Source organism: Dermacentor albipictus, chromosome 1 (assembly GCF_038994185.2).
Source record: "Dermacentor albipictus isolate Rhodes 1998 colony chromosome 1, USDA_Dalb.pri_finalv2, whole genome shotgun sequence".
Lineage (NCBI taxonomy): Eukaryota > Metazoa > Arthropoda > Arachnida > Ixodida > Ixodidae > Dermacentor > Dermacentor albipictus.
Genome location: NC_091821.1, coordinates 205,964,874 through 205,992,096, shown reverse-complemented (window position 1 = coordinate 205,992,096; position 27,223 = coordinate 205,964,874). Strand labels below are relative to the sequence as shown.

At 41.5% G+C, this 27,223-nt stretch overlaps 1 protein-coding gene and 1 long non-coding RNA gene across 3 annotated transcripts; one reads left to right on the top strand and one right to left on the bottom strand.

Moving 5' to 3' along the window:
- Positions 1–389: 389 nt before the first annotated feature.
- On the bottom strand, positions 390–26,040 carry Hcs (holocarboxylase synthetase-like protein). Of its 2 annotated transcripts, none has more exons than XM_065425226.1 (10): positions 25,884–26,040; positions 23,433–23,645; positions 22,608–22,964; positions 19,554–19,736; positions 19,164–19,435; positions 16,830–16,885; positions 14,763–14,923; positions 10,979–11,093; positions 8,374–8,593; positions 390–6,436 (listed from the first exon to the last, which is right to left on the bottom strand). In XM_065425226.1, the coding sequence occupies exons 1-10, from the start codon at positions 25,953–25,955 to the stop codon at positions 6,274–6,276; spliced, it is 1,812 nt and encodes a 603-aa protein (XP_065281298.1). In that variant the 5' UTR covers positions 25,956–26,040; the 3' UTR covers positions 390–6,273. The 2 variants fall into 2 exon arrangements, with proteins under 2 accessions (XP_065281298.1, XP_065281299.1); XM_065425227.1 differs by lacking the exon at positions 25,884–26,040 and adding an exon at positions 23,726–23,865.
- Positions 24,035–24,636, top strand: LOC135896729 (uncharacterized). The gene is made up of 2 exons (XR_010562789.1): positions 24,035–24,171; positions 24,430–24,636. It is a non-coding gene; the product is annotated as an uncharacterized lncRNA (long non-coding RNA).
- Positions 26,041–27,223: the final 1,183 nt, after the last annotated feature.

Genomic DNA, 27,223 nt, shown 5'->3' with positions numbered 1-27,223 from the left:
TTGAAGCGTTGTGCGTGGGCTGAGAGTATGTCAGGACAGTTGAGGTCGACTTTCCAGCTGCTGCGAGAGAATCACTTGTTACAAAAGTTTGTCACTTGTCAGTGAAAAAGAAATCCTTAAAAATTTATCCGGTGCTCAGCGGACCGAACGCAGACTTTGTAGTGGCACCACTAGATGGCTCAGTGGGAAATGTGAGGAGACCAGCTGCATACACATTTCGGCGTTAAGAATACAGTGTCACCACATATTGCTTCAATACCAATTGCATTAAAATCAATATTTATCGCGAGATCGCTTCTGTTGGAGTTTTTTTCGCAATATTGTGAGTTTATCGTAAGATCGGTTCTGCTGGAGTTTAAGGGTACAGCGTCACACAATGAATCTACACATTCTTTCAAAATACTGTTTATTTAAAACAAATATCACAATGGGTAACAAATATTGGCAGGGTAAAAACTACAAACATATAAATGTCGCAAAGCAGGCCCCAATAGGTTAAAGCCAAAAGATTTTAAAACTAACCCAGCTGCCAGCATCAGCTAACACGGGCTGAGCTACATTGTAGAGTATTAAATCTGTGCTTTGAAATAAAAATGTTTGACTGGACAAAGCAGAGAAATGCTGAAGAATTCCTGTAGAAAATAAAGGCATTCCAGGTGTAGTAGACCAACATAAAGTTCCACAACACAGTAGCACCTCCACCAGAGGTCATGAAGATCAAACCAGTAAAATGGTGGGAAAGAAAGCTTCTGCACCCATTTAGAGGAAGCTTATGAAAATAAACGTTTTGTGTACTAATGCAGCAGGGAAATAAAGAATACCACATAACAAAAGTAGCCTAAACATGGGCATTTTTCCTAACTTATACTGTACACATAAATGCACTACAAGCCACAATTTATGCCAACAACAAACAATTATTTGTGAAAGACTGTCATGACTATGAATTTTGAACATGTTTCTTAGAACATGTTCTTTGTGCATACAAATTATGGAATGCAATCTTTTCAATCACTCTCTTGTGTTTAGCAAAAGGAAAAAAAAAAGAGAAAGAAAGATAAGCATAAATAATAATGAGTCTTTGGTGGCAAGAAAACTATAAGGCACGACACAGTCAAATCTCAACATAATGAACCTCAATGCAATGAAATTGTGGTCTAGCGAACTAACAAACACATTTTTCTTCGTTTGGCAAAGCAAGCCTGCACTGCTCTTTTGACTTAACAAGGACTGTGTGCATTGCACATTCATATAGGCAGCTTACACAAGGAAGCTAAGGAAATGCAAGGTTTCCTTACCACACATAAGTAATCAGCAAAATGCATCTATGCAATCTGCCAGCCTTCAGCCTACATGGGCTTAGTAGGAAATGATTGAATCTTGGGATTCGACATACTAAAGCAAGGCAAGGTGTCTATAGGAGGCCACTCTGCTGCTGAGCACCAGAATGCCATAGCCACTGAACCACTGTTATGGGTAGCAAAAGATCCAAGGCTGCATTCAGCTGTTTCTATTAAGATGGCTTTTTTTTTTTTTATGGCAAGCATGGTAGCTGCACAGATGCCAAAAATTTTGTCCTCAGAAAAGACACACAAGCAAGAATGTGTGCAGTGCAGTGCTAAAAGCACAGGTGGTTAGTTATTAAATGCAACCACATTTGCACTCATAACTGGACAAGCGCATCTGCATGTGCACAAATGCAGCCATGAAAAATGCACCCGTTATAGTCAGCAGGAAAAAAAAATATCTGTGCACAGAGCCACAGGATCTTCAGTGGCAGGAAGGCTAGATGAAATAGTGTTGCACAAATAGAGCAGTTGCCCATTGGAATGTGAAGGTGGTTTGGGTAACAGGTTTAGTATCATGGCTGTGAAGTTGCACTGCATAAATGTAAGACACAAACGAAGAAGCACCATCACACACACAGGAGGATCTGTGTGTGATCATGTCCCCTTGTGTCTTGTTACAACCATGCAGCACAACTTCATAGCCGTGATCAAGCCTACACACAACCTCTCATTGGGTTCAATGTGCCCTGCAACAACTGAAGGGAAAAAGCAGGCTGTGGAATGCTCTCTCAACCTCAGCATTACAATTGTTGAAAACCACACTCTGGTTTATCCACAGTGGGCTTTGTCATTACATATTTGCTGCATTACTGGGAGTGACCACCTCCAAATGAATGGAATTATCCAGTGAAGGGAGAGCACACAGTTGGTGTGAAGACTGAGTTGCTAGAATCGGTTTCCTACAAAAATTACTAGAAGGAACGTTGGCACTAGTGTCTATGGGAATCTCAAGCATGCCGGTTCAACCAGCCTGGAAATGATGAGCGGTAAATGGATTTGCCTAAATTTCATCCTTCTGGCTTCAGATGGCTTTGAGACTTGTAAACTGTTCATTTTCAACACTATATTGTGTTATAAAGGCAACTATATGCAATAGTTAGGCATGTGCACTAAACTAAGACTTACTGCCTAGCCAAATTTATAACTATAATTGCTTGTAAATTCATGAAAATAAAGCACAAAAAAAATGTCATAAGCACAAAGATTGCACAAATCCATGTATACTACCAATTGCTGCTATAGTAGCTGAATGACCGTAGTGCCAGAGTTCTCTTTAGTCCCTTATGTAGGAAACTCTATGGCTAGAATGGCCAGGAGAGATGGGCAGGTGTGCACAGACAGACAGGAAAGAAAATTGGCTCCCATAAATAACTGACATGCATTGGCAAGCTGTCTCTCTTTTGCAAGTGTTGACTTCTGTTGTTTAAACATTCTTTTAGCTTACTCAACATGGTTGTTGTCAGCATGTGGCAACAGTGCCATCTTCAACGCCTATAGAAACATACAAAGAACAGGAAATGATGGCATGTGAACTTCCCTCCATGCATATAGTGATAGGCGCTTCATATAGGCTGCGATAGTATGCGAGTGAAAATGGTGATGTCAGCATGTGGCAACAGTGCCATCTTCAACGCCTATAGAAACATACAAAGAACAGGAAATGATGGCATGTGAACTTCCCTCCATGCATATAGTGATAGGCGCTTCATATAGGCTGCGATAGTATGCGAGTGAAAATGGTGATTAAAGGCTAAAAGCAACTTCCTGTTGGTTTGCATTTTGCAATTCCTTAGTTGAATAACCTGCCGTTTTTGCATTTGCTTCAAACAACATTTCAATCTTATATGAGCCATAGTCAGTACTGTCTTGAAAAAGTACTGGAAAGTCCCTTTAAAGCACCCTTGTCCGTGTTTTTCTGTACTTCAATCTTAGGCATATTCCATCATTTAGTATCATCCACTTACTTAACTTTCTGGAAGAATAGCCCATGCTCAAAAGCACATAAAAATAAATATTTAAAAAAGGTAAAGCGTCTACACAAGAGCGGACGGGTATTACAGTCCTGTCCACCACTGTAGCATCCAGCATACTTGCAATGAGGGAAAAAAAGAAGATCCATAAGAGAGCATTAAAAAACTACAGCTAAGCAAACAGCATTTCAGGCTCCAACATTATTGCAAATTTTAATTTTGTACATATCTTGTAGACAGAAAATGAGAAAAGGAGGAAAAGCAAGGAGGTTAACCAGGCGCAAGTTCAGTTGGTACTACCTTGCACTGGGGGAGGTACATAGAGACGAAAAAACTAGACCATGTCATCTAAGTCGTTAGCGCACCATTCTGCTGGGTTCCTGAGATCAAATTTATTTATAAAATGCACAAAGACAATAGTCAGCCAGTGATTCCATCAACGGTTACGTGCCAAGAGTGAATGACAGTGACAAATGTATTTCATCATAGTTGATACCCTTATATCACTGTTCACAGCATGAAATACAGTGCAAGTCTATATTGCATTTACACAGAGTACACTCTTGGGCTATTTGCATGCATGATGCTATTAAAAAGTAATTACAAATGTGGCTACCCTTTAGAAAACACACACCAAATACTACATCAGCAGTTATGTTTACCTTACACGTTCTTATGACCAATTCATTGCTGCTTATTACAGTAAAAATGTTTCACATAATGTGTACCTGTCATGGGCAAAGAGTCTGCATCAATTCTTCAGTTTTCAAGTTCTCGCTTTTGTGCCACCCTGGCCAGAACCTCAGTTCTTTGCAGCACTATCACTTGTGTACTATCTGGACATTACCAAAAGACAAATTTGAAACTATATAAAAAAATATTCTCTGGGGATAATTTTCCAAAAATTTACAGCAACTGCCAAGCTACAAGCATTTCACATATTTTAAACATGCTCCTCCCTTATGCCCTTTTCTTAACACTTCTCCCTGCCATGGCAAGTGCCTAGCTTTCACACGAGTGCGCGTCAGAACAACATGCCACCTGCTGGGGCTCCTTTGACTTTCTTTTGTTGTGAGGGGAGTATGCACTCCTGGTTGCACAAGCTATCTCACCTGCAGTGCCAGTTCCTGCCGAGTGTGTCGCAACTAGTGAGAAAGTGCTTCTGCAGCAGCTATTCTGCTATTTATGACTTTAGAATGTCGTTGGAACCACCCAGTGGACAGAATGTGCAGTTTATCTTTTGTACTTCCCGACTCCTCACAATGCACTAATAAATAACATTTTGCCTGGTGATGATGACTAAATACTCTACACATAAGCTTGTTAACTCAAAATGTCTGAAACCCAACATTTATACACATTGCAGACCGACCCTTGCATAACATGCCAACAGCTGATATTAATATAAACAAATTCCAGAATTTTATGTGCCAAAACTATGATATAATTAAGAGGCACGGGGCATTCCGGATTAATTTTGACCACCTGGGGTTTTTCAAAATGCGACCAGGACTCAATTCCACACCCTTGGGCTAGCTGATAAGCAAAAAGCTAATTACATGTCCATGGGCAATAAACTGATATATGACATGCACACAATCTATTCAAAGAAGTGTCCAGCAATCAATCCACTCCTTTCAAGGAATTAGTGTCAATGATATTGCATGAAATATTCTTTGCCAACTTCATCAACAACACCTCGCAGTTCTTTAAAGGAACATTGAAAAGACTGCATCTATTTCTGCATCTATTTGGCAGATAAAGATGGCTTATTAGTAGGAAAATTGAAGGTTGGTTATTGAAAGTAAAGTTGATTGATTTGATTCATGGGGTTTAAAGTCCCAAAGCAACTTCGTAGCGAAGTGGAGGGCTCCGGATTTATTTGACTATGCACACGAGTGTATTCACGTTTCGCTGCCATCAAAATGCAGCTACCATGGCCAGGATTCGAACCCACGACCTCGTGCTCAGCTGCAGAACATCATAGCCACAAAGCTAATATGGTGGGTGCATAGGAAAGTTAACAAAAGTAGCAGGTTGAGTCCTTGCTCATTTGAAAATGCAATCTAATCATATTTTGCTAATGAATGATTAACAAGCCCCAGCTAGAAACAGCAAAGATCTATGAACACAGAAGGAGGTGGTGCAACAGCAGTGCCACCCATCTTTTGCCTTTGTATGCTTTTTGGCCAAGAGGCCTCAGCTCATGGTGAGACTAGCCTATTCGCAATTCCTGAAATGTTTTCTTTTGTAGTTCAATTGAAAAGTTCCCTTCCATATCCTTTTAAGACACTAGAGAGTTTTAGCAGAGCCTGCTCCACTCATGTTTCATGCGCTCAGGTACTGCAGAGATTTGCGTTCATTGCACATTTTTGATAAGTGAGTCTTCCAGAGATGCAAGTGGCACAGCCAGTTCGAGTGCAAAACAACTAAAACCAAGTGGATGCACCATCACGCTCTGTTCAATCAGCTCGGCAGTGAAGCGAGGGCAGTGTTGTGCCATCCACTGCCGACATGTGCATTGGCCGTACATGCACTGGCGTTCCCACTGAGTGGCTATGTACACATTTTTAAGGATACATGGGTCTGAGTAGAGCTGACTGTAAATCCTTGGCTAAATTTCTCTATTGTGCTGCACTATAAATTTTGGGAGCCACAAGCCTGTCTCACTGTGTCAGCTTCAGTTTTCTAAGCCTTGCTTCAGCAGCTATAGCTCCGACGATTAAATAACTAGACTGTTTGAGCACTTCAGCTGTGTCAGTATTGCTTAAATTTCTGTTGAACTCTTAAGTACACTCATCCACCACAGATGAGTCACCAGTACAGAGTACAGTTGCGGAAACATTATTGCATGAAAAAGCATCAGTTGATAATTTAACAAGTTCTGTGGTGAAAATGCAACTTCATTACACTGAGGTTCAACTATGTAAGGAATGTTATAACACGGATAAATGCTACACTTTTGTAACAATAAGATTGTTCATAAGGTCGAAGCTGTTTCCATCAGGCTGCAATTTGTATAGCTTGCCCGAGCACTCTGCCAATAAGTAGCCATAATCATCCAAGCCTTTGATCAAAGCCTTGCATCCAAAATCTTGCAGGGTGACTTCCTGGCCACTGGAATGTGAGAATAAAAAAAAAGCAAGTCACTAAATTAGTGAAATATTTGGGTACAAGCTAATTCACAGAAACTAGTGTCACAAGACGAGTTCAAGAAAAGGTAGCCCATCAAGAAAATCAGAAAATGAAGCTTGTTATGTTGGAGCTTGGAATGTTGGTACTGGATTGAATCACTTGAACTAGAGCATGCTGCTAATGACTACATCACAAGCTCTAGTAATCGTGTAAAAAAGCTCTGCTCATGTTCACATTAGCATGGAAGCACTCTCAAGTTGTGAATGATTACAAATTTGTTTTGGCAGAGCAGTTTCCCACCACTGTGTGATGGTGCCATTGGGAAAGGCGTGGTCAAAACGGTACTAGCCAAAGGCAAGCCAGTTCTAGCTACAGTCAACATCAAAGAATACTTGACACTGAAGCAGAATTATGTGAGTGACTAATTAATGAACATGGCTTAATTTTATCTAGCACAACACAATAGGTCCAAACAGTGGCAACTAAGTGCAGCTATTCTAATGCAAATTGCACTCTACATTGTAGAACAGTTATTCCAGAAATTACAAGCTTAGGCAGAAGGCAGGTGCCAGATGGACAGGACCAGACGTGCATCCATACTGAAACATTTCGCATTTATAATTGCATGCAAGTTTCATATGCATCAGAGTTATACTTTTCATAATTAAGACCAATTTCATATATCTTATCCAAATAAGTTAACGCAAAATTTTTGTACAGCAAACAGCATATCTCAGTATAAACACTATACTTGGGCAAGTCTGCAATTGCGAAGCTTAAAAAGTTATACCAACTTATGCACTGTATTGGCAGAAAAGTCAGAAGATGCAAGATGCTCTAAAAAACTAAATTCTCGGGTTTTACGTGCCAAACCCACGGTATGATTATGAGCCAGGCTGTAGTGGGGGACTCCAGATTCATTTTGACACCCTGGGGTTCTTCCACGTGCACGGAAAGCACAGTACACGGGTGTTTTTACATTTCAAAACCATCTAAATACAGCTGCCGTGGCTGGTATATGGTCCCGCAACCTCTGGCTTCGCAGCACAACACCAGAGCTACTATGCCACGAAGGCAGGTAAGATGCTATGGTCTTAGGGCACAAAAAAATACTGAAACAGTGTCACCTTATCTTTAGCAGGAATTGGATTCATGCCAACTCATACTGCGTAATTTGGCTCACTTCATAGTTCCCAAAGAACACCATTTAAACCAAACAACGCCCATTTGTAAAAGGTATTTGTTTCAGTCGCCCTTTAACACTTCATAAATATATCTAAACGTTAAGAAATTTTCTGTTACACTAGAGTATGGTCAAGTGTCATAGCTATCACTTCTGAGAGCATTCAAAGCTCAAGTTCCCCTGCTCAAAAGCAGAAATGACCAGCCACATTTATTTTTCAGCATGGCTGGCTAGGCAAGTATTGTGGGTTCCACACTTCTACATTAGCAGCAAATAAATGAATAGGGGGCAGCACTGGAAACTCTCCACCACTACCTATTATAGTTTTAAATTCATAAGTGCTAACCAAGTGGTGATCTTAAGTATCTGATTTCTTTGCGAGCACAGTGCCTGAAGCACACAAATGGCACTGAATCTTGGCATAAAAAATAGCAATGGCATGCATTGTACAAGCCAAGCTGGCAGAAACAGTTAGAAAAATAAAGCATACAGACTGCACTGCATAATGCAAAAGCAACTCAACTGAGATATGGACAAACAAACATCACCTTACATGAGAAAAAGCGCTGAAGCTAAAGAGAATTCATTTTATCCTGACACAAGGTAGGGCCACAACACGCATCATGCTTTCTTCATATCAGAGAAAGATATGCTTGAGGGCATAATCCAAGATTAATAAGCAACTTTAGGATACCACTTGTTTGGAGTTGGTCTCTGAAAGTGATATGGTACTCACCCATGGAGCCAGTACTTGTAGTACTCTTGTAATACCATGCTGCTCCCTCCACTTTGGAATGTTGCCACCAAAAACTCTATTTCATTTAACACCTTAGCAATGACTTCTTCAGGTGTCAGCGGGCAAACCACTTGCTGCGTATTAAATTTACAGGACACTACTTTTGCAATGTCATTGATGCATAGAGTTGGTTGGCTGTTTGAAACGTTCAAGCCACAGCCTGGGGAAAAAATTAAGGAGAGAAGAGCAGAATCAGAGAACTGAGAAAGTGCACTAAAGAAGATGGAAACGTGAGCAGTATTGCTCTGTCACTGACTTTTTATTGAACATCAGCATGTCCAGACATAGTCTGACAAGCCTTCATTTTAAAAAGGTTCCAATATACATGACCCTGTGATCTTTGCAATTCCAGATAAGTAAATCTTTCCAAAAAACTTTACACCCATCCTTAAAGTACCGTATAAACCGGAATATAGGTCTAGATTTTCCCCCGAAAAAGAACAGTGAAACTTGCCACTCATCTTGTATAGTGGTCTTTAGTATACAGTACTGGAGTCATCGTCTGGCCAAGTTAAAGTCAGGGTTTGACCTATACTTCAGGCCGACCTATATTACGGTTTATACGGTAAGTAAAGTTGGATTTTACATGCGCAGCAGCCAGTTTCAGCTATATAATGTGCCAAGAACAGGGTTACTTTGTGGGGCTAAAGTACGAGGTCTAGACAGTAAGTTTCCAGACTAAATGTGCTGCTGCAAGACTTCTTTAGCACACTGGCAGCAAGGGGTACTGTACCTGAGGTACGACGGGTTAGTGTGCTGAAAGCCAGCATCGTGAGCATATAGAGGATGGTGGTATCCTAGCTCCTACATAGAGATGCACCTCTCTTCCTTGACAAATATCGTCAGGGTGAAGTTTTCTGAACAATGCAATTGCGTCAAGTTCTGTTTCAAGTTAATAAATACTGCTACAGCAGAATGTTATGAAATGTTGAAGATGGCTTTTGAGGTAGAAGCCACATGTTGTCCTCAAACTGTTGAGTGGTTTTCCAGGTTTTAGGCACAGAAATTCGATTAATGACGACAAATGCTCTAGTCCACAGGTGACTAGTACAACACCAGAGATCATTGTGATGAAGTACATAGCAGACTGCTGGGCGGAAAGGATAGCAGATAACAAAGCAGCTGACACTGACAAGAGGACAACAAAACAGGAAGTGAAAATCTCGTGCAGTGCAAGAAAAAATTGCTCGTGGCAGCACAAGTGAATAGCAGTCGAACGAGATTGTTCAAATGCCACCGTACCAGGTAGGCGTGACTAGGCCCGCAGGGACAGCCGAACCCGCATCTAAGTGCACTGTGTTCTGAAGACCGAGTATGCACGTCTATAGGACGGAGAGTGCCTCGGCTCATCGGAAGAAGCGCGATGTCGGAACGGTACGAGTTTGCTGCCGTTACGATCGAGACCGCTGCCATCATCCATTCAAGTTTGCTGCCTGCTGCCATCTGCCAAGCCTAGCACCATCTACCTTTTCTGCCCATTCTGCCATCCTTTCCTTCCATGCCAGGCATAACTTCACCAAAGATAGTTCTATCACAATGGGCACCACCAGTACCGCAAGTCTTCAGCCTTTGCCAGCGTACTTGTGAAGTCTGACAAGCTTTATTTTATAACCCCTTCTATTTGACTGAGCTTCTCATATGTGTAGTGTTTGTGTTCCAATTTAATATTTTTTGTGCCGTAACAAAACACCTTGTATAATTAATCTTTACTGCATCACACCTTGCAATGTGCCGATCCTAACATTCACAATCATCAAGAAAGCCTGTCAAATTACCTGAAAGGACCATTATCATACCCCTGATGCTAGTGAGATGATGCATCGACACTAATGGTTAGACTTCTGAACGTTGATCAAAAACAGTAAAGACTTGGCGTTTGCTCTGACCTCACTCCTGCTAACGACTCCAGCATTTTTTGCAAATGTCATTACAGTTTTCATTACAGGTTACAAAGCCTAGGTTTACACCTACTGATGCAAGTCAATGGAAAAATCAACAACCCTCTTGATTAATGACGACTAGGCAAATGAGCAGCAACGCAAAGTTATAATTGACTTTTGTTTTCCCCGTTTGGGTCCCACAGAATTTTGATCTATAAGGAATCTGCTCCTCTATGGCAAAGTGTGAGAATAAAACAACCTTATCAGTGTGAGTACACATGGCTGCTCCATGACAACAATATACTGCCCTTGTGACTTGACAGTTTTTGGTGAACAGCATGACATTGATTTGACATCCTTTCTACTTGCCCTACCTCACACTCTGCAGCTAATTTTTGTTTCTAAAACTGAAAATGAAGCTGAGACGGCAATGATTTGACACGGTGAGGGAGATTCAAGCATGGTCACCACAGCCTTCTCATCCCACAAGTGTTGAACACATATCAACAATAGCACACATTTCTTTGCTGTTCCAATTTTGTTTTGGATGAGGGTAATGTCATCAAGATTCTACTGTAACAGTTCCTATAACTGCACACAGCGTAAGTAGTGTAGGGGAAAACTCTTCATAACCAACATTTTTACTAATGAAGAGTTGAGGTTACCTATAAAGCAAGTAATGGCATCCTTGTTAACCGTTGATGAGACCAAGACGCCTCCTATTTTCACATGAGACCCATAGTAAATGTCGTTTGGCCACTTCACCCTGACATTTACCATCTGAAAAGAAAGCATGCAGCAGTTATAAGTGCATCTATAACGTTAGTACTTTCATCAATCAAGTATTGACAACCTTGCTATTTTACCTATGTTACATCAAAATACACATGAAAAACAGAAACACTTCTACGTTTCAAGTGTTCTAAAAATTCTTCAGTCAGCACTGATGCTCTCCAGCTGTCCACCAAAAGCAGCAGTCAAATGGTCCGTTGATAGCTCAGTAGAGTGGGAGTAGCTTCATAAAACTGGGAGCACACGAGAACAGTACATACTAGCCACTCCTTTATCACCTGCTCGCCCTAAAGTCAGGCAACTTTGCATTACATTAATGCTCCTCTATTTCTTAAGATGGCAGTACTGCTAGCACTTGCCTGCTTTAGACTGATGGCACAGCTGCGTTTCAGCCAGCTGTTAACCAGTGAGAGTACTTGACTGCACTACGCACTGAAAACTGCTAGTTAACCTTTTCAGGGTCAATTTTTTTGCCATATGTAACCACCCAGGGCCAATTTTTTTTATTGAAGATTTAAATTTTTCAGAGGGAACTATTTAGAAAAAAAAAATTACCGTAATTTTTCTAGCTCGACCGCAAAGTGAGAAAAACATATTTTGCATTGGTAAATGCGTACTGTTTATTCATGAATAACAACAATAAAAAAAGGAAATAAACTTATAAGGATTCAAAATTTGATGCATTGTTATACACATAGTTCAAGGCTTAGAAAATGCGCACACGAGAATATTTTGCAAGTTCAAATGTTCCTGCTATTATACTAATATTTACATCCATAGCGTAATCAAACTGCGTAGGTCAGTGTACTCAAGAAAACTGTGTAGTTGTGCGCCCATCAAAAAAGCAAAACGTGCGACAAACTTCCGCTAATCTTCATCTTGATTGCCAACCAGAGGCAATTAGTTCTCAAGAGTCCCCAGAGAGGAGAGAAAAAAAAAGAAAATGCATGCACGGCGGCATCCTTCGTATGCGCACCCCTATGAGCAATAAACGAGTGAGTAACAAAAAAAAATAATAATAAATTATGGGGTTTTACGTGCCAAAACCACTTTCTGATTATGAGGCACGCCGTAGTGGAGGACCCCGGAAATTTCGACCCCCTGGGGTTCTTTAACGTGCACCTAAATCTAAGTACACGGGTGTTTTCGCATTTCGCCCCCATCGAAATGCGGCCGCCGTGGCCGGGATTCGATCCCGCGACCTCGTGCTCAGCAGCCCAACACCATAGCGAGTGAGTAACAGGCGGTCACCCTTTGAGCGATTAGTAACGAGATAGCCATCAGTTTTGCGAGCACAAGAAGCCGAAATCGCTTGTCGAACAAAACCCAAACTAACCGCTGCCTGTCCACGTACGCGCCAATGCGCAAGCGGTAGTATATAGACTCGCCAGGGCAAACCATGCAACGAAAACCAAGACGGAGGCACTAGCATAAAAAAATTTCCTGCATTCCCACATAGTGGCAGCACGTGCCAGGAAAGAAAAAGTTAGGAAATCGGCGCGCTTTTTAAACGTACAGACGGCGCCATAAATATACAGCACAGACCATTTTCGACATGTTCGCGGCGCCATATATATTTACGCCAATGACCCTGAAAGGGTTAATTAATCATCATCTTGCATTATGTGGAAAACACTAAAAAATTAAATTGTGGGATTTTACGTGCCAAAACCACTTTCTGATTATGAGGCACGCCATAGTGGAGGACTCCGGGAATTTCGACCACCTGGGGTTCTTTAATGTGCACTTAAATCTAAGTACACGGGTGTTTTCGCATCTCGCCCCCATCGAAATGCCGCCGCCGTGGCCGGGATTCGATCCCGCGACCTTGTGCTCAGCAGCCCAACACCATAGCCACTGAGCAACCACGGCAGGTGTGGAAAACACTGTCACACATGAACAGTTCATGCAAGCTATCGAATGGAGCCTGTTTGTCTCAATGTTCAGCATTTGCTTCACATTTTACATTCTACATCTCACTCCTCAGCAGTTTCCTTGACATTGCAGTCTTACATGCCTTAGCCTTGCAATTCGCTTTAGAATGATGTTTTTTGTTTGCAACATTCACTCGGCGTCTTTTACCCGGTTATCTAGAGAAAGCTCCCATTTTATATCAGCAATTCATTCCACCACTCAGGCCGAGAAAGCAAAGTCGTGTAGGTCACTGCTTCACAGTGCCATGTGCACTCTGTTCAACAAAGCTGTTCTTTAATGAAGTGTTGAATACTCCTGCATCTGTGTGTGGGCCTTTGCTCATGCTGCTCTCATATACTAATTCCAGTGCGTGGCCCTTCTGTTTGCTCAATATTAACATCTCTTTTGTCTTGCAAATTCATATATTTATCAGAAATTAGCCTGAGCAAGTACACACTAGAATCCATAAACAGATGGGCATGAAGTTCGCTGGTCAAAGCAGTGTCTTGAGCTTCATTGCAATAGTCACTACAAAGTCAACATTAAAATTTTTAGGGCTGAACTCTATTAATAGTGCTAACAACGTCAACATCGATACCTAAGGTTTCATCTTTAAAATTTGTTTCTGAAGCTACAGTCAGTGACAGGTCAAGCATGCAGTGGCAAAAACACCTCTGAAAGGGGGCATGCATACATGCAGAGGATGTGGTGCACCTTTTGAGCTGCGCATGCTCGACTACGATCTGGAGCGGTATTTTCGGTTGATGACTCCCGGACATACTATCACTTTTGTGAGACGGCTTGCGACTCAACACTGGATGCATTGGCATATATGACCACCAGCGTTTCAGGCACTGTGCTACAAACACTTTCGGCCGCCTACATCGACAAATCCAATGCACAGTTACCAAAAATATGAAAAAAATATCAAAACGTGATCACTCAAGTCTACCACCCCTGTGCATGCGGTATCTGTGGCCAATGAAATGCAAATGGTGATGACGGCACACCACTTTCATTATAATAGCTCATTAAAAAATTGCCTTTTGTGAAGGTGAATTCTGCACGTCATGTTTTTTTCTGATTGCGAACATTGGGTGTGCGCTGTATATTACTGTTATAAATCAGGAGCATGTCACGTTCAAGTGCATTTTTATTTCCTTATTTTAAACCCATGAAAATTGGGTGCGTATTAGATTCGGGGGCACATTAGGATTGGCTAAATACGGTATATTAGAAACTTCAGAGGAAGCTAGGTACTGTGCAATAGGCAATGAAATAGATGATGATAGGCATAAATAACATCAAGAGACGGGATGACAATAGCATGGATTATAGAGCAAACACATGCAGCTGATATTCTAGTTGACATCAATAGGAATAAGTGCCATTGGGCAGGCCACGTAGTGTGTAGAGCAGATAAGTAGCCATTTACTAAAAGCAACAGAATGGGTACCAAGAGAAGCAATGTCAAGAGCAGCAGAGTCTTTGGTGGTATGATGAGATTAGAAAATTTGCAAGCATAGGATGGAGTCAGTTGATGCAAGACAGGGTTAAGTGAAGATTACTTGGAGAGACCTTCCTGCAGTGGACATAAATAAACTGATAAGTGACAACATGCTGCACTTTTAATTTGCACATGTAAATTTTCAATTCAAACAAAACTTTGTTTTGCACACAAGAATCTGCAAGTCGAATGTATGACAAGACAATCAGCAGGGCAATTTCCCACTGATGCAGTACCTCATAGCCCTGTGTGCTACGAACAGCTTTGGCCATAGCCAGGGCAGCAAGATGCTGGACAAAAGGGCTTCTTTGGCCCAGAGGTGAATGCAGTGGCAACTGCAGGCACACAGTGAACATGGCACAGCCAGCAGGGCCAAGCCAGGCATTGCCTCCTCGACCTGCGATTACAAGACCACAGACAAGACTTATTGGCGCTGCTTTTTAAGTAAAGCTTCATCACATATTTTCTTAAAATCAATGACAAAAACAACATCAAGTGCATGTAACGACAGGCATTCACACTGAAGAAGCCAACAAGGTTCCCTGTTTGCAAGAACACTCAACAAGCACTCATTTTTGTTCATTTTTTTATTAATGTCATCCGTCACCCTGCTGTTTATTTGCCAAGATGCAGACATGCCAGCCCACCTAGTTTGCAACTCTTGTCCATATTAAAATCTGTCAACTGAGTCATGACTCATGACCAAAGAATAGCATGGGCATAGATCAATGCTAGATTATTAATGAACCATATCAGTACAATGCATCTCAGTGCTTTTGTCATTAATTTATCTAAAGTTTGGACTGCCAAATATGACTGGCTCTTGCATTTAAATTTAAAAGCAAACCATAGTGAATGAATTATGTGTCTAGACTGCCACTTTTATGTGGCTATGTTCATTTAAGTATGGTAACTCTATGCATAATGTCAAGGAAACTATTTGTATAAAATAAATAGCAATGTGGAATATTTCTAATGTGGCAAAAAGTGCATCACAAGGTGTGTGATACATGTCCTGCGTTCTTTCACTTGTCCCTGTCAAAAGCACAGCTGGTAAACATGAAACACTACTTTTGTGATCACAAAATTTAGCAGGTTCTAGGCCTTGTGAAATATACTTCAAATACAGTATAAAAGCTCTGCAAGCAGAACTTATACATGTTATGACTAGTAGTTAAAAAATATCTTGAGCTAGTTTCTGGGAGAGGACTACATAGTATATCTAGTAATTTAAACCTCAGAACACTCACCACACTTGTTAGCTACATCACTGGTAATAAGAGCTAATCATTGCATGAAAACTGGAATTTAAGACTGACAAATGGCAATTCTGGAACGCATGAGTATGCACCTATGTAAACACTCGCCGTCATCCTGCCTGCTTTTTAGTAGCATTACTTTCAATCACAAGGTTTATTCAAAGGCTGAGAATATGCAAATTAACACACTTTTGCACATTCTGAACCTTTATAGAAGCGGAAAAAATACAAAAAAGAAAACACCTTATTCAAAACTGTCCGCTATCATTGTTTTTTTTTTTCCCGAAATTATGCAGCTCCACAGGTCAGATTCTTCAACATAAGAACTACTCAGCAACTGCCAACAACTAAGGTTTGAAAGAGCATTTACTTTGGTTGTAAATGCTCTTTGAATACTGAATAAGTATTCCCTTTCATATTGGTCAACTGCATCAACTGATTCAGCACCATGCCTGCAAGTGGATGAGAAGTGTCTTGCAGACTTGCTGACAATTAAACTTTAACAGCTGTGCTGTGGATTTTTACTATCTGAGGTTTTTGGACATGAACCAAAATTTTTGTTTTTAACATTTTGCCCTGATCAAAATGTGGCTACCAAGGTGGTAGTCAAACCCATTACCTATCTTGTCCTTTGCAGTGAAATGACATAGCCATTGAGCCACACCATGATGTGCACTAAGTGATGAGTACACCTACCATCTTCATTGAGTAGACCTCGAATACTTCTAGGGCTAGGACAAAATTGCTGCTGTAAATTTCTCAGTCAAGCTCCTTGACTAACACTCTCAAACAAACACTTCAGAAGAGCAATCTTTCCAACCAACCTGGCGGTCACCTACAAAGTTAGGATCGATAGACTAGTCAACTCTTGTATGTGAACAAAGAAAAAAAAAAAGAACAATTTTTATTGCGCCCTCCATTTCTTTCTTTTTTGTTTTTTTTTACTGATGACATAAAGGTATGCTGGGCTCATCAGCCTAACATCCTCAGTAAAACCAATTTCACTGATTTTGTAACAGGTTTCCATGTTAAAACAGTACTTGCCTACTCCGTTCAGCTGACGTGTGGCAATAGCAATAGATCCATGGACAGATTGTAAACTGCACAGAAAAAAAGTAAACACATGTTACTGACCAAATGTCACTGTTCTGTGCATCATAACCCACAACCACTTCTGAAATTTCTGGTCCGGTCCTTAGAAACCTGCAGCAACAGTAGATGCATCATGTGCCGAGGCAGCCCAGAACAGCAGCTGATGGTGACACTATTCTAATAGCAAGAATAGTAAAGCATTTTTGGATGAGACTGGCCAAGACATGTCTACTGACATTTTAGATTTTGATCAAAAAGTATACGCTGCTGATTTTTAATGCTGGAACATGAATGTGAGCTTGGTTTTTAAAAAAAATTACTGCTCTCTAAAGAGATGATGTGTGTGCAGCAGCACGCCACCATTTTCAGCGGATTGCACAGTCCCAAGTTTGCATGTTTACTATATGAGGTGTTTGAGCAATGATTATCTCCAATAATTAAAGATATGCAACTGAGGACAATATTTGCTAATCATGATTAACTGCAGTGGCAGGCATTCAATAATCCACAATGAGCAATCTAATTAAATTTTCAGCACATTTACAGTATGAAAAAGTTTAATCTTTTGCCACTGTGCCATCTCTCCTCAGCAAGCATCCTTTGTTATCGGTTTTACCTTGTTGAAATGTTGTGAAGTAATTTTCATGGTCTGATTTTAGTCTTGTAATCCTTTGAAGCAGCAGAAATGCAGTCATAAAGTTTTTTTGTAAATTAAGCAAATTCTGGCCTTGTTCACAGCAGTGCAAATGTTTGCTGCCTCACAACACATGTTGTCTTGCATCACACTGTTGTCATCTGATGCAACAAGATGCTGCTCGTATACAGCAGGAGGCTGAAAGGAAGCAATTTTCTTTTTGCTTGCACAGATGTTTTGTTGCACAGACATTTTAAAGGCACCTTGCTAATTTTGCTTTACTATTATTCAAAAACAACCCCTAAAACATAATGACAGCTGCCTCATCAACATGCCCTGTCCTCTGAGAAATCATGCGAAGCATCTTATTACCAGTGATCTTACATTGAGCTTAAAGGCCACTGCAACACTTTTTCAACAGTGTAAGAAAATGTTGACGATCTGCAGAAAACACTGCCATGAACATTCAAATACGCGCTAGCCATGGAGAAATTGTTCATTATCTTTGTTTACTCTCAAGTGAGAAAAGCTTGCTGTGCACACATGCACCCCCCACCCCCAATCTTCTAGCAAGCAGGGATGGCTGAAGCGTCCTGCCTGTCCTGTTGCCAGCCCTTTATCACTCACCGGCATCTTTGTCAGACGCCAACCTTGAAAGGTTATTGTAATTGCCCCACACAAAGAAAAAGTAAGAAAGGGGTAACATGCAGTTGACTGCTATCAGTCTCGCATCCCAGCTATGAGGGAACGCTGTGTTGGGAAAGAATGGTAAAAGTAAATATTATGCTCTATATATACATCAGCTATTATTAGGTTACTTTAAAAACATTTCTTTGGGAATATATCCTTCGCAAGGCATCATACCAACTCAAGTACGTTTTCAGTTTTGAAGCAGTGTTGCAGGGCCTGTTTAGGTTGCCCTTTGATGCCTTTCAGGCTTTCTTTTTTCATTATTCTGGGCACGAAAGAGGCTGAAACTTCATTAGTGTGAACAATGCTCCTACCAGCGATTCATCACTATGCTAAGCCACATTCACACTAGCCACACTCACTCAGTTCATTTTCTCTGCCATTGTGCTACCCCCCAATTAATAATGCCTTCTCAATCTGTTTTCTTGCTGTGACACCTCCTGTTGATGAGCTGGTGCTTGATATTTCATTGCAACCGAATCAATTAAGCAAAACCTGTCCAACAGCCAGCAATTTACTTTGCGACCGTACAATCTTGTTACCCAAGATTGCTGGAGAATTCAAATGGCCTCAGGAGCAGACGTGCTAACTTTGAAGTAAGATTGTATGCTCTCAGACATATGCAATTGTGAACACTTGGCTGAGGTGTTCATGAGATCGCCTAATTGCCGGGTGGGTTTATTTACTTTGATAAGAAATTGTTGTGCAAGGCCCCTGCAACAACACCTCTGCATAAAATATGTTGGTAATCAGCAACTTTGTCGTTCAACAGAAAAATAAGGATACTGTGTCACATTTTTTTATTGATAATTCCACCTTTCTCAAAAGTATGTTCATGGGCACGCAGGGTCAGATATGTGTCAAATGTAAAAAACTCCACGGAGGCTACCACGTAAAAAGCAAAAGTGTGTTGAACAAGAAAAAACTGTAGTAAACTTGGAAAATAAGAAATTTAAACTCACGCTTTTATAGCTGCCATGGTGGTAGTTACGTTTTCAACAAAAAGGGCTAGTCGGCCCAAGCTGTGTGTCCTCAATGCAGTGAAGTAAATTGCACTGTTGAAAGAGGGACAGCTGAAGAATGTATCGCTAGACGGGATGATCACAGGCAAGCAATCAATTGTAGGTGCCATCGATGCGGCATTGTCTGCTGTGAGATAGTGAAAAGTGATGCCGCCATCCACAAATGCACCAGAAGTAGTTTGTGGTCTAGACAAAAAATCCAGAAGCACCGCCTGCATAAAAGGATGAAAAGATAAAGTAGGGGAGGCGGTTTAGTTAAAAACCAAATGTTTACAAAATAAGTACATCCTCCAAAGTGAGGCAAACTCTCAACCTCCATCGGTGGCTCACCTTGTCTGCTGCAAACACATTCCCTGTTGACAACTTGTGGGAGATACTGATGCTGCAATTCAAGCGAAAGCATGTGGACAGTATGTTTCGCAACATCGATATCCTGCTCTCATTTGCTTTCTTGAGTTTTGCAAACACATCCTCAGATGTACTGAAGAATACAGGATCAAACTCCAGGTGAATCTGAAAAAAGGAGCAGAATACTGAAACTATGAAAAAAAGCAATAAACACCATTAAAACTGCATAATGAAGTACACAACGCAGCAAGGTTGATTTACAGATGGGGGCTTTATGTCCCAAAGCAACAACTACTGGTCTGTGAGAGACACTGCAGTGTTAATATAGAGTAAAGTGTACAAAAGGTACTTAAAATGTTTAATTTCAGAAAATCGGACTGTCAGCAATTGCTGGTTTTGATTATAATGCTCAAACCGCTAGTTTATTCCTCAGCTACAACATTCTAGAAGTAACAGTATTTTACGACTACCAACTCATATCTGCTTTTAAAGCAGAACTTTATGAACAATGTCCTAAAATGAAAACTGCCGCAAATTTACAGAAAAACATACCTATTACTTTAGAAGACATAGCGAATACTGGTATGTCCCAAGGACATGTACCAAGTATGGCTATAATTGCAGTGAATATTTTTTGCTACGCATACTCAACAAATGCAAGTGAAGGCTCCCTCTGTGTAATGTCGAACAAGGAGTTAATGATTATATGTAATTAATCGGTGTATAGGTAATCACTACTTCTTTCTTAATTGGTGTTTATGTTCTGAATACGCTTCTTGTTCATGTTATTTGTTTACCATTTTTTGTACATATGTGTACGACTAAGCTGCTTTGTTGATTGCTGTCAAGTGGTCAGGGAAGTGGGTCCAATCAAGCTGCTTAAACTGCAGCTTTTACCTTGCCTTCCTCATTACAAGTTGTAGACTGTATAATTTCTAAGAAATACTTACAGAATGACCTCAACAGGATTCATGAATGGTGCCAAAAATGGGTCCTGTCTTTGAACAGTTCAAAATGTCAGTTCATGTCATTTACCCAAAAGCGTCTGCCGACAAGATCACTGTACAACTTGGGTGACCTTCCTCTTGAAATGGTTCAGCATTATAAATATCTTGGTGTCTTTCTTTTTTTAGAAAACTTACAAGTGGAATAAACATATTGAATATCTCACTTTAAAGTCATCCAGAATACTTGACTTTATCAGACGTAACTTTTATCAGGCCCTTTTTAATATAAAAGAACAACTTTATGTTACAAATGTACGTCCAATTCTTGAATACGCTAGTGAAGCATGGGACCCTCAAACCTCGTACCTTGTTAAAAATCTCAAACAAATTCAAAACCATGCTCCCAGGTTTGCTTCTGGCAATTATGACTTTTACAGCAGTGTTTCAGTAATTAAAGAAAATCCAGGCTGGAAATCACTAACACATCGTTGAATGATTGCAAAACTGCAACTGTTTTTTTAGATATACTCTCCTGTCACCGGAATAGACAAAGATCTGTACATTTTGCCTCCTCACTTTGTCTCTCAGCTATGCGATCATGATTATGAAGTCCTTGAATTGCGCTGTTGCACTGAAGTTTTCCATAATTCATTTTTCCCGCACACTTCAGCTCTATGGAATAGGCTTCCTAAGAGCATTAATCAATGTTAAATTTTTTCCAAGTTTAAATCTTTCTTATGAAATTTTTCATAGCTGCATATATTGCCGTTCCATTTTTTCACTTGTCCCTTGGTTTATGGTTTGGCTATTGCAATAACTTACCTTTTCGCTTAACTGTTTTCTCGACTGCCTTTGCCTCTGTTTTCCTGCTGATGTCAGTCTTTTCTTTATTATTTAAGCTTTCTGTTTATGGTATATTTTCCTTCCGGAGTCGGTCCTTTCTGTACTAATGTATCTCTGTGAAGCCCGCCCTGCTACAATGCCCTTGTCGCGCTGCAGGTATTCGCATAAATAAATAAATAAAAAACGAAAGTCAATGTCAAAGTCTTCGGATTAATACCGAGACCACTTGGGGTCCTCTAACATGCACTGAAATTTAACATGTGAGCACTGTTGAACTCTGTTCTCACTGGAAAGCTGTTGCCACAGCTTTTAATTGGACTGAAACCTTGATAAGACTAGGAGCAAGGGGAAAAAAACAAAAGAGAAACAGACAGCCCTAACACCACTCTGTTTTTTTTTTCTTGCTTTTAGAATATAGCACCGCCAAGTCCAAACGTCCACTCTTGCTACCTTGAGCTTAGCAGCTGAATGCCACAGTCCTTTGATGCACCATTAACAAGTAGGTGCTAATAGGACAAGCATGAATTATGCTTGATGCTTGTACGAAAGCAAATTTGACATTGTTTTAATTTCACAACTAATTCCCAAAATAATTTTGTACGACTCCCTACATGCTTTCTTCTAAGAAAGTGGGTGTGGACCCCCAATTTGAAACAAGTTTAACCCTTTTAGGCACTTTGTGTACAATCATTATGCCAACACAGCACACTCTAAGTTTGCACCCTCTGGGGCTTACCTTGTCTCCCAACATAAAAGGGACAGTTGCATAAAAGGAACAACTGGAACATTAAACCTATTTGCTTGATCATGCCAATGCATGAAATTTAGGAAATATTTACCTGTGACCATCACCCTGTTCATAATGTATGTTGACTCTATAGTACGAATTCCACCCGCCATTTCTTTAAACTGACCTGCACAAACATTTATTACATATACTACAAAAACCAAGAGCAGACTTTGCAGATGTTTCGTTAATAATATCAGCGCCCATACTTAAACACTGTGATGTAATGTAGCTACATTGTTTTCTTGAAACTGATGCAAAATTTTTTTACCATATTGAAAAATAAAAAGGCAATTCTGACATTTCTAAAGCAATGTGTTTTTTGTTTGGCACAACATGCAACAAGTGTATCTTTCTTTGTTTATTCTCTCTACCTTAACATGTCAGTATTTTTTGCACATAAAATAGGTTTAAAAGATTATTCAATATATTGAAGCAAAATGAAATGAAAGCCTTTACCTGAGATAAAAGTGCTAATCCGTTGCTGCCACGTCCTCGCAGCTCAAATAGGAGGCCGGTACCGTCCTGATCACATGCCAAAGTTTTAACTCTTGTACCTGGGTCAAACTGGTAAACTACATCACCTCTCAGCACGGCAATGTCTGCTGCAGTGTCATATGTTACTTTGGCAATGTCTTGATGCCCTGAAATGTGTTCCAGTGGCCTAACACCAGGCAAGTCTAGTTTTGCAGCCATGACAAGAATATTCCCTCCACGTAGAAAATATTCAGTAATGATGCGCCTTGTTGTGCTGCTCATTTCACTGCATGCAACAATAAGGAGTTTAGTGTTGGTCAACCAAGGAGTAGTTTTGACCTGCAAATAAGATGAACATTAAATAATTTGCAGTGACAAAACAATGACAAAAGAAAAGCACACCTAAATTTCACCATGCTGCGCATTTCCAGGACTTGTTACAATAATAACCGCATTGTCAGTTTGTGTGCAGCTAAGATGCTGAGCAGCAAGCAAAGTTTACTTACCACCTAGGCAAAACACAGATAGTGGTCAAAGCTACCAGTTACAATCCGAAATTTTAAGCTACACATTCAGAGATAATTTCCGGGTGCATTTCTACATACACAGAATGACTAATTCTTTAATTAAACAGTACCAGTCAGAATGCGGAGCAGTTTTCTCATTGGCCTGGGTGATATTACGTTTTGCTCTATGTGAACACAAAGTTCGTCGGCATCACCTAACAAAAGTCGTGTGCTGAGACGAGAAAGGAAGTTTCGTGTTACCTATTGTGAACGTTCTTGACACGGGTAATAAGGTACAGACCTGGTTCTCAGACAGAGGATAAATGGCGTAGTTATCGGGGCTGAGGCACATGCTCAAGGTTTCCTTCACGGCGTGAAAACGAGGCTGGTTGGATCCGACATCTTCATCAGTGAATATCAGCACATTTGGGGGCTTCTGCGGAGCCATTCCGGCTGATTCTAGGTTGCCCCTGGCATAACTTCCAGCGGGAGAAGCCACCCCACGCAAAGGCAGCTGCAGGCAAAACCCAGCAGTTAGCGAATCGCCACACTTCCCTCACCACAGCGACCAAGACGCGGCCAATACGAACGCACCAGGAAGTACGAATGCGGCCGAAAGGACACTCGTCGAAAGACATGTAGGATCATTTATAGGTATGACGTTAAAATATAAGGGTCGCATACAGGCAGACGACGAAAATCAGAAACGCAACTCAACACAACTACGCGCAATAGGCCTCGTGCACTGCAGCTTCAAGCCGCGCATGTAGCGCCCTCTGTCGCGGGTGACGGCGATTATAGGTTGGGGGTGAATGCGAAGTGGACGCGTTGACAACGTAGGGGAGCATGGCGCCTCGTCGCGTGGTTGTGAAAACCGGGTTCAGGAAAGGCAATTCGCCGTATTGCTGCGTTTAAGGCTGTCACAAAAGCTACAGGAACACTGCTGGAAAATTGCCGCCGATCAAATTCTACCCTTTTCCTTGGAAATCGTATGAGACTGAAAGAAGACAGAGGTGGATCGCAGCTGTCCGCCGAGCAAGGTAAACACTATCGCTTAATGCCAGTATGATGTTGCACATTGGGCTTCTTGGTATATCATGATGGAGGCAAAGTAGTTGCGCATCAAAAACAGAACAAAAGAACACAGACAACACACAGCAAAGCGCCAAATGTGTGTGTCGTCTGTGTTCTTTTGACCTGTTTCTGATGGGCTGCGCCTTTTGCCTTTATAATGCCAGTCTGTGCGCCTTATGTATTCAGACACGTTATCTTCTTGTTATCTTCTTGCTTTCTAACAGCTCAGAGGGAGAGCTGTGGCAACTGAAAAGGAATGAAACGCGAATATGCAGTGCTCACTTCGTGGGAAACAAGAGAAGCACCATCGATCAGCACCCAGCGTACATTCCAACAATATTTCCACCTTGCTACAAAACATGTCTCAGTTAAAACAAGTCACATGTATTTTAAATTAGAAGTGTATGTTAATAAAAAATCAAACCTCCTTACGGCAGCCTGGCCCTTGATGATTTCGGCAATCTCCAATATTTGATCAATGTTTTTTTGACGAATTGTTTGTAGAAATCTTTTTCAGGGATAGGCATCTTTGAGACCATGTTTTCACTTTTCAGAATAAAAGGAGAGGTCGAAGTGACCTTTAGCGCACTGTGTATGCTGCCCTCCTTATCTAGTTTTTTTTAGCAACTCTCGGTCGAAGCTGTCGTCTGCTAGATGTGCCGTCGACGGCACCTGGATCATGTCCCTGCGCTCCTCAAGCTCCTTAATGGCACAATTTACACCTGCAAACTGCGAGAAAAGAGCTGCAGGGTTCACCATCTGCAGAATTGGTTTTCGCGAAGGTCGACTTGCAAAATTGATTGCGTCCATCAGCGGCAAAGTCGCATCACACACACACAAAAAGTAAGAAACGAACTTCCCGTACGGGAAAAGACTTCCTTGATTGATTTTTTGACATCGACGTTGGGACGCGATGATGGTTTCTTCCATGCGCATGGAACATCCGTGCACGATGTATATTCGTATTCATTTTCGAATATTGCCATGGCCGCGGCGTGCTTGCACCAGCCTCCGCAGCCAGCTTTGCATGTACAGCTTGCGTGCAAAATATTTTTGCAATTTTCTGACAACTAAAAAAGAAAAAAATGAAGCGGTTAGCGATATTGAGGCACTTATTTATTTATTTTTTTTTTTGAAGAAAGGATTGGTTCACCTCAAGACGCACATCGTACTCCACGCTTTTCATCTGGGCGACACATTTGCCGACGATGTCCGACGGGCCTCTTGCGTTCACCGATCCTTCTCTTACTGCGTAAACGTGGCTGCTATAGTACAACCTCGCACCCATGCGTAAGCAGCTCTTCTTGAAGTAGCCATCGATATTTTCTATCTTTAGAAAGCCGCAAAACAACACACGCCGATCACTCGTCAACGCCATCTCCACCCATAGCGCAGTGCGCGGCGCGGCCGTAAACAGTAGTGCCCCCAACCTGAAATCTCCGAGGATGGCCGCATGTGGCGCTGCATGTACCGGTACAGTGGCGCCCCGTAACCAGAGCTCGAGGCCTATACGCGCCGCAGCACTGGCGCCACTGCAAAGCCACGCCACGGAACACTCAAACATGCTACATCGCGCAGGTGGTTTATACAAGCAACGACGAGAGAGGGAAACGTATGTATATATATTTATATATGTTTTAGGTAACTTAGAAAATGGTGCGAAAACCAAAAACATTACCACATGTGCAATCACAGGAAAACGTGGTGCAAATTTCACGTTGCATCGTCGTTCGGAAGGAATACACTTCATTCAGGTTCATTCAAATGTCGGAGATATTCCTAGCTGTCGGTACAGTTCACCTTAGCGTCACTACTGCTACTACCAATGGTTATTAAACCTACAATAAATAAACATAATGATATAATACAAAAACATGATGATGATAGCTGCGGGCAACAAGAACCACGGCCGCTCGATGCGTTCTTATCGTGCAACAAATAACTCCGACTCCTGTCTACCCCTGACTATATCGCCGCGGCTGTTACAATCAGCTCGAAAAACCCCTCGTCTGTTGATAAATACTGTCAGCAGTCTCTCGTGGGGCGCCTACTGGCATATGTCGACCCATGTATTCTACAAATACGTTGAAACACGGCCAGATTGGAATATGAGGCAACAAGGAAGCCCGTTGTCGCCTGGTGATGCTTAGGTTGCATGCAGTCTTGATCATGCTCAACTCACTGACATATACAGACAACGATTTATCCAGAGTGGGGTGGGAGGGCTAGCCTAGTCATTCTCATGAACCCCCCCCCCCCCCCCCTTTCCTTTAATCGAAGGTATTATTCTGGATCCATGCCCATGGCTCGACCGCTTAGCTTAATCCTTATTGTGAACCCGCATATAGTGGTTATAGTGAAGAAAATTCGTTTTCGATTACGCACTCATAGGCGTCCAAGTATTCGTTTCACTGATAAGTGAAGACAACTACTACACAGAAACAGATTTACAAAAATAAAAAATCACCGACGACACTCCCTAGTGCGAAATTTCGTGTTATCATTTCGCGATATATATTGAGACATCGTACCGATCACCGCACCGACTGGCAGCTAGAGCCACAGCGCGCGGCGCCATAGAGTTTCCTACAAAAATTACTAGAGGGAACTCTGGCGCTAGTGTCTACGGGTGCTGCCATGCATGGCAGGGTAGGCTGCCATGCAATGGTAGGGTGGCTAGAAGGCCACCCTACCATTGCCACCCTACCATTGCTAGGGTGGCTAGCCACCCTATAGACCGTTTCATCGGGCGAGGAGGATAGGGTGCGCGGAGAGCCTTTCCTCCTCTCTGGCTTGGGCGATCCGGCGCGGCGCTGCTTGAAAGTATTGCTGACGCGTGCTGCGGAACGATTTCTTGATGTTTTAGATCGTACTCTGTGAAATTTACGCCGTGTCCGTTCATATATAAGGTCGTCAGGGAAGCCTTTCGGTGCATCGGTAACTAAAGTGGGCGGAAATATCTCTTGGGGGCGCAAAAATGTGACGCGTTTTATCAGCCGCGGTGTACGCACATTATCA